Below are 21,998 nucleotides of genomic sequence, written 5' to 3' on the forward strand. Positions count from 1 at the left end.
ACGACAATAACCCCACCAGAACTAGAGATCAAAACCAATCATCAACCATTGGATATCTTCAGATGATAGAGTATTGGAAATCTTAATTCCTTTATGTATATAATTAGAATTAGATAATGGTATAGTTATAAATGTAGATTGTGACTGGATTGTCCATATCGATGATGTTGCCTAATTTTTTTTAGAAATAACTATCAACTTAGTGATCAACTTGTAGACTTTTTTTTTTCATTTAATTTGACCTCTACTTTCAAAAAGCACGACTTATTAATCTAAATAGTATACATAATATGGGTGCGAGCAATAGTGAAATATGTTTCTGTCACGGTGGTAGAATTGTAATTTTAACGTTTTAAGGTGGGTGGTAATTTTTTAATTTCTCAATTTTTTATTATTTTTTTTATTTTTGGAGGGGGCAAAATGGTAAGTTCGCAATTTTTAGATTTGTTTTTTGTGGGCAAACCAATAATTTTGGCATGGTTAGAGGGCAAATTTATAAGTTTGTCACATTTTAAGAATGAACCATCACATGTTTTGAGAATACGTGTGGTTAAACCACACATGCATAGAGGCTAGTTACTAGTATATTGCCCGTGTCGTACGACACTAAAAAGCCTAATTGAAATCCGACTAAAAAAACTCCAATCAAAACCCAATAGAAGCTGAACAAAAAACGTCCAACCGAAGCCCACCAATAATGATACAACACTCTTATTCCACACTATTAAACGACCTACACCTCATAAGCCTTTAGATTCCCCACATCATAAACTAGATACAAAGATTAGGAGGTGGTGTTGGATGTCCAACAGCAATTTTTCCTTCACAATTTCCACCATATGGAAACACTTGGTAAGAGTTAAAGAAACGGTAATTTACAAGGTGTGTTGACTGGATTCCATCAATATAAAACGGAGTATATCTACCGGTTTCAGTATTGTGAGATACCAATAGATATGAATCATATAGTAGTAAAATTTCACCATTCTTCAAAACAGATATAGGCATAACCTTTTTAAATACCATGCCAAACATAACATCCCCTGTTCTGATAATGAGTCTGGTCCAGGATTCCTTGTCGTTGTAGTCTTTCATAATCCATAATTCAGAAGTATCAACTATACTGGAAGAACCACATATAGACAGACATCCACCTAAATCCGCAAGGAGAAGATCTGGCATAAGATACAAACTGCTTAGGGGGAGCGGAATGCGCCCAAATTTTTCACAAGTCAAATCAAGTGATAGAATTCGATAACTATAGGTCAACCAATGCAATGACCCATTAACTAGTGCATATGAAGCGCTGAAGCATCTTACGTTAGGAACATCGTCCACTTTTCGCCATAAGTTGGAGCCTAGGGTGTGCATGTAAGCCTCACTTTTCAAATTATCCCCGATTAGCAAAAGTTGCACCACCTTGAATTCGTTACCAGACCGATCCAAACCGAGTCCTAGAACGATGTCAGGATGCCCACATTCAACCAAGGGCAAGTCGGGCAACTTTACACAATCTCGTGTACCAGGATTATACACGTGAATGCCGCTTTTATCACTAAAGAAGCATAAGTGTCCACTTACGTAGGGTTTTGCATAACATCCCATGCAATGTGGACAAACAAGATTAATCTTCGTGGACTTCTTATAACGATGTACATCCTCTTCTTCTACAATGTACACTAAACGGCTGTGACGATCTAGGATGATAAAAGACGATTTCTTGAGTGAGCCAGAAAAGCGGAGAACATTAATAATATTATGCCATGTTTTACACACAGACCTGCATCTAAGGACTGAACTGAGAGGAAGCGTTGAGAGGATTTTTGAAGTGATTTCGTTTGGGAGGTAAACCATAGTTCTTATTGCCCAATAAACCAAGTACCTTCCTGCCAAAAGATTGGAGTAGAAGACGTGTATATATGGAACCAAGTCCTTATTGTCCATGGAGTCCTAAACCAAGTACCTTGCAGGATTGGAGTAGAAGACGTGTATATATGGAACCGAGTTCTTATTGTCCAATATTGCCCAATAAACCAAGTCCTTTCAATAGCCAGTGAGTGTGACAATTTGGACCTCCACAAATTGTCCATGGAGTCCTAAAGAGAAATCCCGCAATATAAAAGGTTGAGGATTTCAGACCCTTAGATTGTTTTCGATTTTAAGGGGTATGATCTAATGGCTATAATCACTACCCTTTGTTTTATTTTATTTTTTGGTAACGCGCCATATCAAAATCAGGTTATCAAGTCTCAAATCCTGATCAGTACCAAACAGAATTTTATAGGCCAAGCATACCTTCTATTCTGTTGCAGATTTTCCCTTAAAGATGCGCTTTCATGCCATATTGTTACAGCTGCATACACAGGATTCTAACAGACGTTGATATGCAATACTTCTTACTACTGTTTCTAGCCTTTGGTAAAAGTTAGATTTGTCGATAAGAAAGAGAGAAAGCCAACCGCAAATGTGTTTGCCACACTCACTGACTATTGAATTGTACTTTTCTTTATGTTGCACAACCAAAATATTTGGATATGAATCATAACAGGATGAGAACTGACTTATACAAATTTTATAAATAAACCTGAAACCACATTAAAAATGGAGAAGAATAATACACTATACACAAATTAAAAATGCATCAGCACACACAAGTGGTATTTTACAATTTAGTTCCTTCATAGGCATTCAGTAGCTGAGATGTAAATCTTGAATCAAGAGCTCAAAAGCAAGTAGACAGTCATGATTCTTCAGTTTTTACAAGAGTCCATCTTGCCCTCAAGGCAGATGTTTTCCTGGCATGTGATATGAAGCCGATCATATATCCCACAAAGACACCCAGTATCAAGAGACTGACGCCTTTCACATACCATGACACCATAGAACTCACCTCAACACCACCAGCACCACTGCTACCATTAAGAAGTTGACCAGACACCAGGATTTCCACGACGTCATGTGGTTCCCCATCATGGTTACCTATATATGTAAGTGTAAGCTTTTCTTTTGTGGCGAGAAGCCTTGTGTAACCGAACTCCCCACCACGGTATAAAGACCGATCTGGTTGAGGGTAGATTGGGTCCTTTGGGTGGTCAGCCCTCGGTTCCCATATGGGTTGCCAATCTTGTCCTGCCATCCCGATCACAATATGTATAGGTAATTCTCCGTCCTGTCCATTTACGCCCATGCTCCCACAGGTGTTGTTCATTATTGGACAGAACCTCTCGTACCTATGAACATGTCCCCACAGTACTAGCGTTACCTTATTCTTCACTAACAGAGGTTCTATGTGCTCAAGAATTCTTTCTCTGAAAGGACCATCCGTAGCCTCATTGCTTGTTGTGTACATTGGACGATGGCCTTGAAAAACAACAAAAGGGGTCTTCTTCCGATCAACATTCTCCAAGTCATGCTTGATAAAGTTATATTGACTGCTCCCTGGAAGAAAATCAGTCTCAGTTGACATAAACACAAAGTGTACAACCCCACTATTAAATGAGTAGTGGAGATTCCTAGTGGCAGGGGCACGAGTCCCTGTTGGAATAGAAGAATTTCCTGGCATGTTAAACTTGAGGCTGTAAGGGACCCCACATTCGCCACCACCATCCTTCCCATAAACTTTCTCAGCCCAGTTAGGCTTCCATGGCTGTAGAGGCCAGTCGTATTCATGATTACCAATGCAAACATGGTATGGGAGCTTAGATGCAACAGGTTCAATTTGACTGAAGAACGAGTCCCACAACCACGAGTAGCCTCTTGCATAGCTGATATCACCAATGTGAGAAATGAAGGCAGGCTTGTCCCCAAGGGAATTTATATCACGAAGGATCCACTTAATGGTTGACTTGCTTTCTTCTTGTGTACGGCTAAAGGTTGAGTACGGGGTCGCTGTCCCCATGTCTCCAAAGAGGAATGCAACTGTCTCATCTGAATTTCCATCTCGAGAAATGAAGCTATGCGTCACACTCCAGCCTCCTTCATTACTTCCAACCTGTTCAGAAAACAATAAACTCAGCATTTATGTAAGAAACAATTGCACGAATCTTGGTTGAATCAGTGAACCAGGGTTCAAACAGGAAAGTGCATACGAAGTCAGGGGTTATAGGAAGAAACCACCCTTAAACATGACATAAAGTTTAAAGGAAATGAAGCTTCCCAACTCTCATTGATCAAATGCAAAAGAGATATTGTTAAAACAGAAAGTTTCCCATTTGACAATAATTAGCATAAGAAGTAAACATCAAATCAAGAAATTGGTCCGATAGGCCTTGGTTTTCAGATAATGACACCTGCATACCAGAGATATGACCGCTTGTTCGTGAGTATAATTATCGCTACACACTTAAGCCAATAATAATAGATAGACTAGTTTGTGGCCTTTGTGAATACAGATACCGTTTCAAACGAGATACCACTTTTAAAGAGAGGCACAGAGCTACCCTCTAAAGATGGGGCTTTTGTGTACAGAGCAACGTTATTTAGAGAAAAGAACAAGGAAGCAACTTCCATGCTAGATAACACTTCAAAGATATCCACTCTGAATACAAGCTAATGATCTCCAAATCCAATGGGCAATATTTACGTACTCCTGACATTAACAACTACAAGAACAATAACTTTTTTTGTGGGCTGATGGAGTGTACAGGTGCATCAAACATTATAAACAAAAGCATAAGGAGACTTTAAGCATGACTTCTGATTTCTGCAATCAAAGTTGAAAGACAACTGAATTTCTCCAAATATGCATAGAAATAACAGACAAGTAAAGGCTCACAAACCGACGTAGTAATGGAAATTTTGGTTAATTAGTCCACAACCACCATATTTTCATAAGTTGTAACCTACTGATTGCTCTAAAGAGCAGGTTAATTTAGGTTGGATAGAAAATTCTTAATCCACACTTTTCACCACACAAAAAAGAAAAGTGATCAAGGCTTTGTCTTTGTCTTGGTAGTTTCCCTAAGTACAGACTCCCAAATCAAAGATGACACAAACTTAATCACAACTGTGCTGTCTCTAAAAACTACAAAACGTGGATTTAAACTAGCCTCTAACCACGATTTTGAAATGTAACAGGACTATGCCCAATATTTCACATATGACATAACCATTCCAAATCTTCTCTACAAACCTTTGCTTTATTCCAAGTAAACAAATCAACTGAACACTCAACTGATCAAACTAGAAATTAAGTAAATTACACAAATGAAGCAACAAAACTAGAAATTAATCATATCTTACCTTATAATAATACCTCTTCCCATACTTCAAATTGTTCATAACTCCATCATGTATAAACCCAGGATCTCTCCACCCAACGTCGTTATTCGCAGGCCAGTCACACATATCTTCTCTCTCATACCTCTCAACACCACTCTTCACAATCTCAGTCAACTCCCCTTCCTTCTCACCATACTTCACATATCTCTCCCCTCCATCACTTGAAATAAACATAACTCTCATCTCATCCTCTTTCGTCGTAAACGACAAATGAATCTGTTCTGGTCCATGCCCATCCTCAAAACTCAACTCTTCAGATTTACCTAACAAATGACTTGTCCCAGGTAAAGGGTTATGGTCTTGATCAAGATTAGTAGTATTAACCTCGTTTTCGGTATAACGAAAGACACGAAACTCGTAACTGGATCGAAGATTGATTAGTGGAAGAGTTAATGAACATGATCCTGAGTTAATATAAGTATTAGGACAAGATGATGATAAGTAGATGTAGCCTATGAAATTGTCATGAGATGAGTTGGGTGGTGAGTAAATACCGAGCCAGTCTAGTTTTGAAGGTGAGTTGGTCCCTGTCCATTGGATATGAACAGAGTCACCTGATTTTGAGAGGGTTTTGGGAGTGAGTTTTATGGAGATTGGAGATGAGTTTGAAGGAATTGTGAAAAAGGGGATGGAGATAAAGATGATGATGAGAAGAAGAATGGGTGTTGGAAACATTGGAGAACAGAGAAAGACAGGTTTTGCAAAGTTCTGCAAAAGATTACCAAGAAATGGAGGGAAGAATAGAAATAGGGGAAAGTGAAGGGTGTGTTTGGTTACAGTGGGAGTTATTTGCCCGTGACAAAACTTAGACCTACTCATTTGACCCAAGGTCCAAGGACCAAAATATCGAATTCGGAATATATATATATATATATATATATATATATATATATATATATATATATATATATATCCACTGTATTGATATATATCTCTACACTATATGATAGCCGAATCTTTAGGAGAAAAATTTATCAACCGAACTGTGTATTTGTAATCTCTCTATTTTATGATTTTAGAACCACCTCTCTTAATTATTCTAATCAGCTCCCTCCTTTTTAAACAATTTACCAAAAACTCTTTCACTTTATTAAAATTAGAATTAGCTTCATATTATTTAAAATAATTTAGAAAACCTCATTCACGTCACTCAAATTATATTCAACCCCTCCTAATGTTTTTATATTATTTTTTAGATTATAACTAAAATTCAAAAAATCATACTATCAGAGAGATGTTAGAGCCACAGGTTTAAAGATTTGAAAAAACACTATATGATAGCCGGATCTTTAGGAGAAAAATTTATCAACCGAACTGTGTATTTGTAATCTCTCTATTTTATGATTTTAGAACCACCTCCCTTAATTATTCTAATCAGCTCCCTCCTTTTTAAACAATTTACCAAAAACTCTCTCACTTTATTGAAATTAGAATTAGCTTCATATTATTTAAAATAATTTAGAAAACCTCATTCACGTGACTCAAATTATATTCAACCCCTCCTAATGTTTTTATATTATTTTTTAGATTATAACTAAAATTCAAAAAATCATACTATCACAGAGATGTTAAAGCGACAGGTTTAAAGATTTGAAAAAACACCGATGCGTAGCACGGTTTTCATACTCGTATATATATATATCAATGGGTTTGAGAAACCCACTCTCTAGTATCGAGTAGGCAAATTGAAATCTCTTTATTTGTTCAATTTATAAACACCTCCCTCACAAAAATTAGAAACCCACCCCCCTTTATTAATAATTTAAAATAAGCCATCTTTTATTAATAATTTAGAAAAAAAAAAAACTCCCTAATATCACTTAAATAACATAATTAACCCTTATATTAAATTAGATGTGCCTCCCCTATGTAATTACAATTAGAATAAAAAAAAAATCATGCTAATTATCGATCTCGAATGACGGGTTTCAAGACTTCAGGAAAAAAAAAACCTCGATGCGTAGCATAGTTTGCATACTTGTATCATATGATAGTCTGGTCTTTAGAGAGGCACACTTGAACAGTGTATTTCTAATATCTCTCTTTTAAGATTTTAGAATCACTTCCCTTAATTATTCTAATTAGTTCTCTTCTTTTTAAACAATTTACAAAAAACTCTTTCACTTTATTGAAATTAGAATTAGCTTCATATTATGTAAAATAATTTAGAAAACATCATTGACGTCACTGAAATTATATTCAACCCCTCCTAATGTTTTTATATTATTTTTAAGATTAGAACTAGAATTCAAAAAATCATATTATCCGAGAGATGTTAGAGCGACAGGTTTAAAGACTTGAAAAAACACCGGTGCGTCGCACAGTTTGCATACTTGTATCATATGCTAGCCGGGTATTTAGGAATCCTTCTGAATGATCGAGTAGGCAATTTGTAATCTCCATAGTTGCTCAATTTCAAAACACCTCCCTCACAAAAATTAGAACAAACCCCCTATTTATTAATAATTTAGAAAAGCCTTCCTAATATCACTTAAATTATATAATTATCCCCAATTTTCTTAGCTAATATTAGAACAAGCTCTTTTTTATTAATAGTTTAGAAAAAAACTTTCTAATCTTATATATAATGCGGATAAGGGATTTTCCAATTAGTTCCCGTATTCCCAATTTTACACCAAAGTTTTTAATGAAAAGGGTACCGGAAAGTTAGACAGCCACATTATTTTTGCTCTTCACAGAAAGGGTAAAATCGTATATACACCTCTCCCTTCCATCACTAAACTTATAACGGAAAAAAACCCCAAACAGACGCACCTTTCCATCTCTCCATAAATCACAACGAAAAAAAAAAACGGCACACAAATTCTCTAAACTCTTTTTCATCGTTATCCCAACTCTCCTCATCACTCTCTCACACACAAATTCTAATTCACAAATTATCTTCAACGCTTTTTCATCGGGACTCTCCTCCTCATCCGAAACTCACTCACCCAGAAACAAATTAATGTTCGGTCTTCTTCTCTAGGCAACGAATCTCCATCACTTCTCTTTCTCAACTCTCTTATTCTGACAAACAAATTTATCCACATTCCTTTTGAATGTCAGAGGTACGTTTTTTTATTCTTGGGTTTTGAATTAAATCGGTTTCTTTAAATCTTTTCACACTTCAATTCGTTTTTCTGTTTTACAAAATCCAAATCTTTCGCAACGGCATCACGAAAACGGGCGTAGAAGAAATGTTCCAGAAAATAAACAACAAAAACAGAATCGTTGTATTAATCATAGAGAGATCGTTATCAAAGGCAGATCAATCAACAACAGGTATCTCCTTACGTAAATTTATCCACATTCCTTTTGAATGTCAGAGGTACGTTTTTTTATTCTTGGGTTTTGAATTAAATCGGTTTCTTTAAATCTTTTCACACTTCAATTCGTTTTTCTGTTTTACAAAATCCAAATCTTTCGCAACGGCATCACGAAAACGGGCGTAGAAGAAATGTTCCAGAAAATAAACAACAAAAACAGAATCGTTGTATTAATCATAGAGAGATCGTTATCAAAGGCAGATCAATCAACAACAGGTATCTCCTTACGTTAATGAAGGTTTGTTTGAAACTTTATTCTTTGCCTCCATTTGGTTGGCCATTTTAATAAGAGACCCATCAATAGTCTATTCCCACGAATACGCGCTAGAAACGGAAGCAAGAATGCCAGAATTCTTGATGTTCCTCACCATCGTGTAAACTTAGGTGACATTTACTGCTATTTTCATGGACACTTTTTTATTATAATTTTGGTTGTTTATTATCACGTACATTTAGCATGGAGATGTTTTTAACTATATATGTATGCATATGATAATATATTTTACAACTGTTTAATGAACTATTCTATCGATTTCTTATTTAAGTACACTTAACTTATTGTACCTGTACATCTCGATGAAGGACTGCCTACGAAATCTTTTTTCACAAAAAACGGCATCAGTGTTATGAACTATAAGGTTCTCATGAACTATAAGGTTTTATGCATTGAGATGGGATGAAGCTATCTATTTTTCCATGTCAGTTTACCGCCTTTAAGGTTAACTGTTGCGTTATCCTCCAACTTCTCTTTACATAAACATACATTGTTCATACACGTAGAATGTTTTTATTGGTATGCACATCTTTCTTATTCATAGTTGCTCTAGGCTCTGAAATCCAAATGTACGGTCTTTATCGATTTTAGAAAACCCTCAAAATCTCGAGCTTAGGTCCAACGTCAAAGCCATTTTTTTTTTCAATATCAAGTCATTGTTCCTATGGATGCTGACAATCGAATACGGCTCCATGTGCAGTTGACTTCATACTTGATATACGTCATATTAATATAAAAAAATGTCCAATATCTCTGGTTTCTGCCCAGTGTTCTCACAAGTGTACAACTTTATGTTCAGCCTAAATCTGCAGATGACAGTCAGATATATACATCACTTTGTGCAAATGACATTTGTATATGTATGCCACTTTGTAACAACGATGGTGATGCTCTTTTGTTTCAGTTATACCGTTCCAAGTCGATTTTGTTGTTGTCATTTCTATACATATCATGATCTACATTCTGTCCTTTTGAGGTTGAGTTGTGAAATGTTAATAAAATGAGTTGTTCTTCTCTGGCGCATTTTTTGGAATTAGTTTGCTCTAATTGTGAAATTTGAAGACAATAATAAGTGATTTTTTCAACACTATCATTTGTTTCAGTTAATATAATATGATCGAGTAGCTGCAATTTATGCAGGATAGCATCTTTTTATTTCCTTAAAGTTTTTAATAATTGAGGAAAACAATTACATAGCATGTGTGTCAAACACTTTTTAGTATCTTCTACATTCATCTCTTTGATTGGCTTCCTTTTGTTTCACCAGCCCTTTTGACTGCTCATAACAAATTGATACTTAAGACTAAAAGCTTAAATAGATTATGCATCTTTACTCAATCTAACAATATGCTGGTTTCAAGGAGTAATGTATCCATTACGCATATAATGCCAACACCTCTTCCATCCACAAGATCGTCAAGGATAAGCACTGGGCTTTACAGCTGCGCAAGGGGTTTTGTTCTGGATCAAAACTTCGAGCCTTACATGTTGCCCGAACCCATAATTTGTGACAACTGTGGAGCTAAACAATTCAGTCACGAGACCTCTAAGATATGTTTTTATTTGAAGTTTTGTGTATATTTGACAGTTTTAGGGTGTGCTTCAATTCTGGGAAACATTTTTTTGAAATACATACATCAATTCAAAACTCAAAATATTGCTTTCAATATTCCAAAAAATAGATTTTCTAGCAGTATTTTCCATCAGTCATAAGTGTATAAAGTCAAAATCAGTTGAGGTTCCTTGAGAATATCCTTGAAAGTGGAATTAAAAACTGCTTTGTGAAATGCAAGGGGAGATTGCAAGACTGTTATGTTTGTTCAAATTAGCCCAAGTTTTGCAGACTCAGTAGAGACCCTCTGTTCACTGATCTTTGCGAGTTGAATTCGAGGAGTTGAACATGGACCTGCACATAAACAAGCAGATACTCAGGAGTTGTTCTGGTACAAGCAGATGGTATGCTTCTGATATCTTTACACTAACAATATCAAAAGGGTCGTTCGTATCGAAGGTACTTATTCTTGATGGGAAGTAATGAAACTACAAAACAGCTTGCAATCATTGTAGGTGAGGTTTGCTGCTCATGAACAACTCTGCAGAAGTCTTCAAGAGAAGGTAAAGATAACGACTTCAGCACATCAATGAAATTATTTTTTATTTGTGATCTAACTAAAAGTTTTAACTGCTGCTCTTGCATTTTTGACAGACACGGGATCTCGAGAGTCAATTGGCTAAGGAGATGAAAGCTAGACTCCAACATGAAAATAGAGTTGCTGCTGCTTTAGCTAAACCCTCTTCTTCATTCGCATTTTCATACCAAAATCCGATAGTCTGGACACAAAAAAAAGCCGCCACTTGGACCCTCCAAGTTGAGGCCTCCATTGAGGGGCATAACTAACCTTCCTTCAATGCCTAAGATCGATCCCCTCAGAAAAGCGTAATCGCTTAATCGTGCCTCACCATCAACGGATGAAAAAGAGATAATATTTCTGGGACAGTGAGAACAAGCAACACCAAAACTCTGATGCAACCAAGGCGAGTCTCAATTTCAGTGTGGCCTCCTCAAGCTTCAACTCAGACTCACACATGTTATCTACAATGAAACTGGTTGATTATTCGACTATTTGGACCTTGATTCCCCAACCCAAAATGCGGGTCTCAATTATTTCTACCCTTTGCCCAGAGTCACACATGCCATCCACGGTGAAACCAATTGATTATGCAACCGTCCGACTTTAATTCCGCCCCAAAAGGCGGGTTTCTCTTGCTCTTGGCGTCGGGGTCATAGTTATTCCCTACAATGTCACCACAGAACACCTTAAAATCTCATATTGATACTGGTAGTGTAAGTGGTCAACTATCATTTGCAAGGGAGTCAAGAAAGATATCAAAGCTATTCCCACCAATACCGGAGTTGAAGTCGACACCGAGGGAGAGAGGTTACTCCCCGCCACCGCCAGAAAGCAAGTACTTAGATAGTCCATCAATGCAAGTTGGCTCATGGAAACCGAAGCACCAAACAATGGTTGCATTGCACAGAGACATTTAGTGTGGAGCCTTCTCAAGGAAATAAATCAAAAGAACAATAGGAAGTCGAGGGAAGTCATTGTTGTCTTCTAGAACCTCATATTACTAAACGTTGTTTGAAGTTTCGAACTGGTTTTCACATTCACCCACGCATGTAATTTATTGTCTTAAACATGTAAAGCTCCTTTGCTACATTCTAACTTGAGTATGTACCTGAAAGTTATGATCAATAGGTTTATCAACAGTATTAATTAATGCATAGTTCCTTGATGGTTGTTGAAATTTGATGCTTCTCAGGTCCAATGTTTTGGAAGCTAATTAATCTACATTCAGGCATGTGTCTTTTGATAATCTAGGTGACACTGAATGGATTGAATCTTCTCAGTTCAGGTTCTGAAAATAGAGGAACAAGAACCGCAACTATAGTATGCATACTCAAGTTGTACTGGGCCTACGAAACAATGACAGTTGACGTCTCCATACTATTCAAATATATTATTTATTTGAATCGTCGAACAACAGCTAAACTCAAATTGATTGAAGAGGAAGCTCAACACTGGAAAATACACTTAGCGTATCGAAGTTGGTTTATGAATAAATTACATTTTTTTTTCAGTAACAAATTTGATAATAGTTATATCAATTTACACTTTCATTTCTTTTTTCAATCCCAATTGTTTCATAGAAGTAATGTTGTTTTAGATTTCTACTACAGAATTTATTGAACACAAATAGATGTAATATATATACAGACAAACAATGTCACTATTCCAATGTACTTGCGTTCCTTTTATTTTATCCACAACATTTCTTTAGAAAAAAAAATGTTTATCCCTTACTTATATTTATTTCGTAGTTGCACGTGCCCGTTAAAACCAGTAAAACATGCTCAAATATTCCTATGAGAATAACATAAACTACCCAGTAAAACATCATAACCTATGCAGAATAGAGTCGATAAATCTTTGCAAGATACTATGTATCCTTAAACCCATTCTTTTCATATAAAACCTCTACTTCTTGCCCTTCTTTAAACTCCATTCTCCTCTCACAAACTTCTGCATAATCACACTGTACTTTACAAACTGAATTTTACTCTTAGAATAAACAAAACCCTTTCTGGGATCATTTTATTTTATTGGTTTTAACTATTATTGTAGACTTTACATCCAGGACCATCCTAGAACCTCATATGAGTATGGCAGCGACTACGCTATAGACATCTCTGTTAAACTAGCATGTAAGTGCATCTATCTGTCAATCTCTTAAAAAACGGCCACACTTGCCAAGTACACTTTTTCATCTTTGTATTATAGGAAGAACTCTTCTGATTTCCATCGACTTTTGTGTTACCCATGCCATTCGATGGATCTTTGGCATTCATGATTGTCTTTGCAGATTACAAATGGGCTTTTATTTAAAGTAAGATAATGAATGAACTGCTTACTTGCCATCTATTGGATTTTGGTTCTCTAAACATATGTTCATCCTAACTAAAACGTTGGTATATGATCTCATGACCAGGATCCTGCTAGGCTGAAAGCTAATGGAATAATTGTAGGATGGGGACAACAAAGATTGCTGGACTATGTAAAACTAAATTACAAAAATCCTGCAGCTATAATCCATGAGAATGGTAATACCATTAAACTTCCCCCACAACGTCTGAACCTTGAATTTTTTTGCTTCAGCTTAATAACACTAATATGCTATGTGGATCCAGATTGAGTTTTCACATGTTGCACCTTTTAATATTGCAGGACTTCCAATGACTAGCGATGACTCATCTAATTTAGCAGCCCGCAATGACACTGTAAGAATTAAATTGTTACAGATATATATAAAAAATTTGCATCCATCCATAAGGTATAAATTTTGTTTTGCTACACACTAACACACCTACTCACTTCCTTTAAAAAAAATTTGCCTTAGTTTCTATTTTATGGATGTTAGAGAGCTTGGAAGCATGGACAAAACTGAAGCATTATCCAGCACTACCCTTTTCCTAAGCATAAAATTTTGGTACCTTGGTAGACTGCTGAAAGTTTCAAACATGAAGTTACAAACACGTCTTAATTGTTCACTAATCAAACCAAACCAAATTTTGCTTATAGCTTAGCATATTTATTCGATAAACTGTTGAGTTATTACCATTTTATACAAAGAGTTAAATCTATTCAGTCAATAAAAAACATGTACCAAAGACGTAATCCAGGACCTTCACACTCTAATTTCTAAATTTTTATTGCAGGAATGGATCAAACCTCGGGGGATACTTTCTGTGGTCCTTTCTTGATGTTTTTCAAGTAACGGGTGGTTACACTTCTCATTTCGGTCTTTATGGAGTAGACTTCCATGACAAGGAAAGAAGGAGGTACCCAAGGCAGTTAGTTGAATGGTATTCCACTTTGACATAAATTGCATTTCTTAAGAATGAAGCAGATCCATGATTCCATGAATCGAATATGTCCTGCCATTGGTGAGCAATATTTTAATAATGAGTTAGTACATAATGGCCCAAACCAACTAATTGTTTTACAATACTCAATCCCAGAACAATATATAAAATGGCCCAAATCAGTCCATCATGAAATGCTTAATATATGGTTGACCAACTGATTATTATTTTGAAAAAGTGCATAGAATAGTTATTCAATCTAGGGACTAGGGAGGCAAACAAATATACAAATGAAAACCGTTAACTATAGTTATTCATGAAATGCTCGAAATTGAGAAATCCACACAGATATTCACTTCTTGCTCTTTACTGATGGCTTTTCTATTTGCTTACTTTGCATCAGTTGTTCATCTACGAATAGCATAGCCGCTTGACAAACTGCACTCCTTCAACATGCACTCTGCACCTTCTTCATTATCTTAATCAAGTGGAAATCTGAAACCTGCCAAAGTTATGCATGCACATCAAAGGAATGTGCAACTAACAATAGAGTGAGACAAATAAAATAACACTCCATTATTTTAATCATTCAATCTCCATACACATAAAATAAGTTATACATTATATGGATAGCTTTGAAATGGTTATCTTGCCACGTAGGCATCTCCGTGGAGATCTATTATTTACACATTCAATTCCTCCACCTATTATATCGGACTTAATAGATCTATAGAACAAATATTAACAAAGTCCAATATATTTTTTCTAATAATTATATATTGACTAAATTACAAACAATTAAATATCTCTTTGAATATATTTACTTGCAACATACAAGAGCATCAAATATTGAATCGTACAAATAATACAACTAGCGTATTGAAGTGTTTTTTTCCTTATTGTAGTTTTTGGTTAGACCTCGACCTATATTAATCTAAACCCTATATATGCCTTCATTCTTTTAGTTTTCTCCACCCCAATTTTCTTTCCTAGCACGTGCAACGCACGTGCCCGTTTACTAGTGTCACTTAAATAACATAATTATTTCTTATTAAAAAAATAGATGAGCTTTTCCTACATAATTACAATTACCAATTACAATTAGAATCCAAAAAATTTTTTTGTATATATACGGTCAGACAAGGTAGACAGCCATTTCCTAAACAGCAAAAAAACAGCCAAATTTGGGCCTTGGATCACAAAAAAATCAAACGCCCATATCTAAACACCGAAAAATCAAATTACCGAAAGGTTTCTATTCCTCTCTCCAATCTCTCATGGGTTCCTCTTCTCATCGATTGCTCTCTCCAAGCAAGACATAAACTCTGGATTTGAATTTGTTCCAGAATTATCGATGAAAATCCTTTTGTACCATCCTATGAAAAAGGCTCTTTCCCGCAAGTAAGCAGACTTACTCAGTAGAACTATGATGTCTCCAATGGTATAGATTTCTAGATATACATTTGGATGTTATGATTTTAGGAAGTTGGTATCTGCTCTATTTTATTATATTTTATTTTGGGTTTCCTGGAATCGATATATTATTTAGCATTGCTCTTCTGCATCCAGGGTTCAGAAGGATGTGATGGAGTCATTATGCTTGCAGAACCCTTTAACCCTTGAAAAAGGGGGTTACGAAGGAGGAAGGCAATCCTATTATTGAGAAGCTTAAGGAGTTGGGAGCTACCGCCGTGTTAGAATAAAGTGGTGGTTTTTCTGTTTCTCTATTAAAAAATGGTATGTCTAACAGAAGTTCCATAATGTGTTTGTTCTTGACCTGATGAAGATTATAATTGAATTAGTGTAGACTGGTATTCATTATCCTTATCTATTGGACGAAAGTTAGGATTCGAGGTTAAGATATTCAAATCGTGACCCTAGTTCTATGGTTTGCGCAAGTATAGGTTACATTAGATCGCAGCTCAGAGTGAAGGATATCTTTACTGCCTCCAATGTGACCACTCTCTTCAGTTCCATAGAGTCTATCACCTCAGCATTCTAGCTAATTACTAAAGCTTAGTTAGTACATGTTGGGTGGTAGTGAAGGGAAGAACTAGAAACAGTATAGCCAAATTACACCCTACTGTCAATAGATAGAGGTTTTACGGTTGTTCACGAATTCCAGACGTGTCTTGGGAAAAACAAAAAGGGAAGGGCAGCGTGAATAGCTATTCCGATGAGTCAAATTGTTGTTATATTTATGTTGGTTAAGAGACATCATACTGCTTAAGAAAATGAGGGAGCATGCTGTCCTTATCCTTCAGTATGACTTTGTCATACATTTTTTATTGGTTTCAGTCTTGGTCGATCTTGAAACATTCTTAAAGCGGCTTCAGATGATTATAATCCTTGTTCTCATATTTTAACGAACTTATTTTACCTTTGTTCTTATTTGGTTTATGAAGTAATTGCCTTAAAGCTGTCATAACTAAACGAAGAATATTTTTGGGCATTCCATTTATAAATGTCAGTTGTAGGGCCCAACAACACATTGAGAATGTGCATTAATCTTTTAAGTTATTTGTCCAATTTACAATTTTCCTATACCATTCTGACAATAAGCTGATTTTGCAGGCTTCACTATTTAGGAGTTTTAATAAGGAAGGCCAAGGGTGGTTCAATATTCATCAGGCTTGTCTCTGCGGCAGGGACAGGATTTTTCTATGTGAAGCGTAATAATCCACGGAAGATGACAGAGAAGCTTGAGTTTCGAAAATATGACCCCACGGGTGAATCGTCAAGTGTTGTTTACCGAGGCAAAGATGAAGTAAGGAGTTATGTTTTGTCTCTGGGAGAATGATATAGAACTCCACATAACTTAAACACTCGTCCCCTCCCTGATGTTTTTGAGAGTTCTTAATTGTTTGGATCTAGTTGTTATTCAACTTTTTATGTAAAACTCTTTTACCTTTCTAGGAAGAAAATGAGTACTGCCTCTATTTCTGTGTTACCTGTTTAGACTCTGGCTTATATAATTATAAGCAATATATATATATAGTACTCAAAAAACGAGATATATAAAGTATATCAGAAATATTAGAGATATCTATTTTTTTTTATGACCAATCAAAATTTTGTTTTGTATGTCAATATATCATCGATTATATTAGAAATATAAAAAATATCGTCGATTATATTAATAAAAATTGGTCAAAATTGGTCAAAATCAACAAATTATATCGGATATATATATCAGTCGATATATAAGAAATTACAATATATATCGGCAAAAACAAGATTCAATATTTGGTGGAGATATATCGATATAATGATTATACAAGGCAACAAAATAAACGAAAGTTTAAGCATGTCAAAACTGACAAGCCTAAGAAAGGCAAAGAGCATAAGTCAAAGCAAATCCACATTGACGAGGTTTGTAATCGTTGTAGCCGAAAAGGTCACCACCAGCAAGTATGACGCACTAGTGCCGCAAAAGTCAAAGCCTATCAAGATCAGGTTGCACATCTTGCTAAGGCGAATGCTCTAGATAATAGCTTTTGGGATCTAAAAAAATTTCCATAAATCACCATGGAGGATTTACAAGAATTTGACAAAGATAATGGTTTAGCCGATTTTGATTGATTTTTCTTGGAACAATGTCTGTAGTTTAACTATTACTAATAAATGAATAAGTATTATATATCTCCTTATATGGTTTACAAATAACTCTATTTTGCAAGATGGGCATTTGTTTAGTGGATGGTGCTACCACACATACAATCCTACAAGAAAGGATTTTCTTCTTTGACATTAGTTTGTCGAAAACAAATCTACATACCATTGGTGGATAAGTTACCATCATAGAAGGGTATGTCAAGGCAAGTTTCAAATTACAAAATGGCTCCATATTGTCTATTGCAAATGCTCTATTTGCAGCAAAGTCCCAACAATCCTTAATTAGCTTTAAGGATTTAAGAGCAAATGGATACCATATTGAGACTGATGATATCAAAAGGGTTGAATACCTCTATATCACTAGAATAGTTTCCGAGAAAAAGCAACTAGTTGAAAAACTACCAGCTTTATCTAATAGTTTGTATAAAGCAACTATTTCCCAAATTTAAACATATGCTACTAAAAATACGTACTACTCTGATAGTTCCTTTCTTGATTTGGCATAACCGATGATTAGGACATCCTGGAAAGAATATGATGAGTAACATCATCAATAGTACAGATGAACACAAATTCAAAGATGTAAAAGTCTTACTAACTCATGAATTTGACTGCAAGGCTTGTGCACAAGGTAAGTTAATTATTAGATCACCTCCTTCCGTTATCTCACTCAAACATTCTCAATTTCTTGAGAGGATACAAGGAGATATATGTGGACTAATACATCCATCTTCTTCTGGACCTTTTAGATATTTTATGGTCTTAATGGATGCTTCAATTAGATGGTCACATGTTAGTCTTCTATCAACATGAAACTTGACATTTGCTAAACTCTTAGCTCAAATGATTAGACTAAGAACTCATTTCCCATACCACTCCATAAAGTCCATAAGATTTGACGAAGCCGGGGAGTTCACGTCAAAAGCATTTGATGATTATTGTATGACACAAGGGATTGATGTTAAACATCCCGTTCCACATGTATACACACAAAATGGTTTAGTAGAATCCTTGACAAAACGGATTCAACTCATCGCACGCCTTATGCTAATGAGAACCCAATTACCAGTTTATGCATGATGTTGTCTTACATGCTTCTACATTGATTAGACTTAGACCAACATCTTATTTGAAACAATCACCATTTGAAATGGCATGGTCTCAAGCATTAGACCTGACATATCTCATCTTAGGATCTTTGGTTGTGCAATGTATGTTCCTATAATACCAAATAAGCGTACAAAAATGGGACCCCAACGCCGGTTGGGAATTTATGTTAGTTATGAGTCACCTGCTATTTTAAAATATCTATAACCTCAAATATGTTATCTTTTTACTGCTAGATTCACAGATTGTAGGTTTGATGAGATAGTCTTCCCTACATTAGGGGGAGATACACCTAATAAACAACTAGAACTAACTTAGATTACACCAAGTTTGTCTCATCTAGATCCACGTACATCTCTATGTGACGATGAAGTACGTAGGATATGTTACTTACAAAACATTGCACAGATGTTACCAGATGTCCTTAATGATGCAGCAAAAGTGACAAGATCACATGTACCAGTTGTCAATGCTCCAGCACGTATTGACCTTCTATAACACCCGGCTATTTCTATTTATTATTTTTATAATATATAATTAATATTAATAATAAGAATAAAAAAAAATAGGATAAAGATTAGTGGAGAGAGAGGAAACGGGGGAAAAGAGGATAAACCCTCTTCCCTGTTTTAAGGGGTTTTGAAAAAAAAATATATAAACACACGGAAAATTTTACACAAAGAAGAAAGAATAAGAAATGAATTTGAAATCTAGCTTTGGATCGGATTTTTGCACCTCTTATATATATATATATATATCCATATATACATGCTAGACAGGACTAATTTTATCTTTCCTTGTATGATAGTCTCTTCAAAATTTGTGTATTCTGTCCAAACCATAAGTTTCTGTATAATTTACAACTTCTGTCAAAACCATGAGGTTATGTTTTTATTCTTGAGTAACAGTTGAAAGAAATATTTAATTATGAAAATAAAAAGAATTCGAATATTAACAGACTCAAATTGTGTATATACATACTGTTAATTGGGGGGTTTAAAAGTTTGAATGGGTTGATTTTGATTTGATTGATGGTTTTGATTGTGTTGTGTGAACTGTCGATTTGTAATTAATTGAAAATGTTGGTTTGTTTAGAATGTGAGATTTGTTGGTTGATGTTGAGTGGGGCTGTTGAAGTCGCTCATATTGTCGTTAATGGGGTCGATGTCGTTTTTTTTAAGTGATGGAATTGGGTTTTGAAGATGGCAAAAAGTTGGGTTTTTTGAGTGGGATCAAAACGGAATGGTTTTGGTGTGGTGGTGAGTGAGAGGGGTGGTGGTTGTTTCGGTAGTGGTGTGAGCTATTAGGGAAGAAGACGGAGGTAGAATATGACTTGAAGTGGGCTTGGGTTTTAGTTTCTTTGAGTTGGGCTTAGGCCGAATTTGAATGGTGGGCTTGAGTTGTTTTATAAACTTTTGGGATTAAGTAGTTTATGGTTTTGGGCCTTGAGTTGTTGGGCTGGTTTTATTATTTTTGTGGGATGGGTTCTTTTTATTTTAAGTGGATTGGATTCTATTAATTTAGATGGGCTTTGGGTTAGAATTTGTTTGGGCCGAATCTGTGCCTGGTTTGGAATCGAGTTTTCACCTAGTTAAGGTCAGATTCAAACTGTTGCCAAAACATGAAAAAGTGAGTTTTCTGAGTCTTCTTTCCAACCCAATTGGCCTCATCACATTCCGAGGTCTGTGGTAGTAGATATGATATCTGGAAGTTTGGTTGACATAAAACAGTGCGTCAGAAATTAGTTTCTACGACTGTGTTCAAGTCCAGTTTTATTTTAGTTATAGTTTGAACTAGATTTTTATGAAAACATTAAAAAGTAAGACTTGGAAGTCTTCTTTCTATTCCAATTGGCCTCATTGCATTCGAAGGTCCGTGGAATTAATTATGGTGTCTAGAAATTTGACTGGCAGAAAACAATGCATCAGAAATCGGTTTCTATACACTGTGTTTGAGCCTCGTTTTCGTATATTTAGAATGAGATTGAGTACTTTTATAAAACATAAGAAAGTAATTTCTGTGTGTTAGCTTTTCAACGCAAAAAGCCTTGATGCATTTGGACACCTATGGAAAGCGTTGTGTCATTCAGGAGATAGTCCGTCAAAAATCTAGTTTGCTAAAAATTAGGATTTTTACCAACTTTGAACTATTTATTCCAAGATAGAATGACATTGGGACTTCGAGTTCTATATGAAAAAAGTAAGTATACATATCCTAGTTTTCAAATAATCAAGTGGGCCGGGGTATCATTTGGATGGTTATAGGAAACGTTATTGTTTTGGCAAGTTAACTAGATAACCTACCATGTTTTCTTTTTAGGGGAGCTCTAGTTAATTTTTCTTATTGTAATGAGATAAATGATTTTACTTAGACATGAGAGTGTCTTGAATCTTGATTGCTTAATTTCATATTTGTATTATATTCCAAGTACAATTGTTGCATATACATTAAATGTTAATATAGATTTATGTTATCTCTCGTGACATGTTACATTAAAGTTTGTGTTTAATATATATATAATTGAGGAATGAAAGAGAAATGAAGTGTGCAACCTTAAAACATGAATGCTTATTATTCTTTAACTTTGACTATGTGGCTGATAAGAACTACGAAGGCTTGATTCCAATCTTGAAAGATTTGGATATGTAGGCAACTTTGAGCAAAAGTGCAGCCACTATATATATATTAGTTATTAGTTATTAGTTATTAGTTATTGTGATAACTATATGTGAACAATGTTAGTACTTAATTGTGTACGTAATTGTGGTTGTTTAAAATGTATTCACGAGACATTTAACTAATGCGTTATTCCTGATTGAACCTTTTGATATCTATGATTTATATAATTGATAATGAGCGAAGTGAGTTGATTAATTATTGTGTTTGGAATCTTTAGTAATGAATTATTGTTTGAGACGATGTTTGTTTTGTAATGAAAATATTATAATAAATGAGAAGTCTTGAGTGTTAA

At 35.2% G+C, this 21,998-nt stretch overlaps 2 protein-coding genes and 1 long non-coding RNA gene across 3 annotated transcripts; 1 reads left to right on the forward strand and 2 right to left on the reverse strand.

The window, feature by feature from the left end:
* Nucleotides 1–771: 771 nt before the first annotated feature.
* On the reverse strand, nucleotides 772–1,944 carry LOC147522164 (F-box/kelch-repeat protein At3g23880-like). Its single transcript, XM_086567286.1, has one exon. The coding sequence runs from the start codon at nucleotides 1,942–1,944 to the stop codon at nucleotides 772–774; it is 1,173 nt and encodes a 390-aa protein (XP_086423412.1).
* Nucleotides 1,945–2,547: 603 nt separating this feature from the next.
* LOC147522165 (putative inactive purple acid phosphatase 2) lies at nucleotides 2,548–6,061 on the reverse strand. The gene is made up of 2 exons (XM_086591623.1): nucleotides 5,242–6,061; nucleotides 2,548–3,991 (listed from the first exon to the last, which is right to left on the reverse strand). Exons 1-2 carry the CDS (start codon nucleotides 5,953–5,955, stop codon nucleotides 2,741–2,743), a joined length of 1,965 nt encoding a protein of 654 aa, XP_086447749.1. The 5' UTR covers nucleotides 5,956–6,061; the 3' UTR covers nucleotides 2,548–2,740.
* A 9,357-nt stretch (nucleotides 6,062–15,418) lies between these two features.
* On the forward strand, nucleotides 15,419–17,255 carry LOC147522166 (uncharacterized). The gene is made up of 3 exons (XR_015195051.1): nucleotides 15,419–15,706; nucleotides 15,875–16,042; nucleotides 16,880–17,255. It is a non-coding gene; the product is annotated as an uncharacterized LOC147522166 (long non-coding RNA).
* The last annotated feature ends 4,743 nt before the right edge of the window (nucleotides 17,256–21,998 follow it).

This window comes from Coptis chinensis, chromosome 1, assembly GCF_015680905.1.
Source record: "Coptis chinensis isolate HL-2020 chromosome 1, ASM1568090v1, whole genome shotgun sequence".
Classification (NCBI taxonomy): domain Eukaryota; kingdom Viridiplantae; phylum Streptophyta; class Magnoliopsida; order Ranunculales; family Ranunculaceae; genus Coptis; species Coptis chinensis.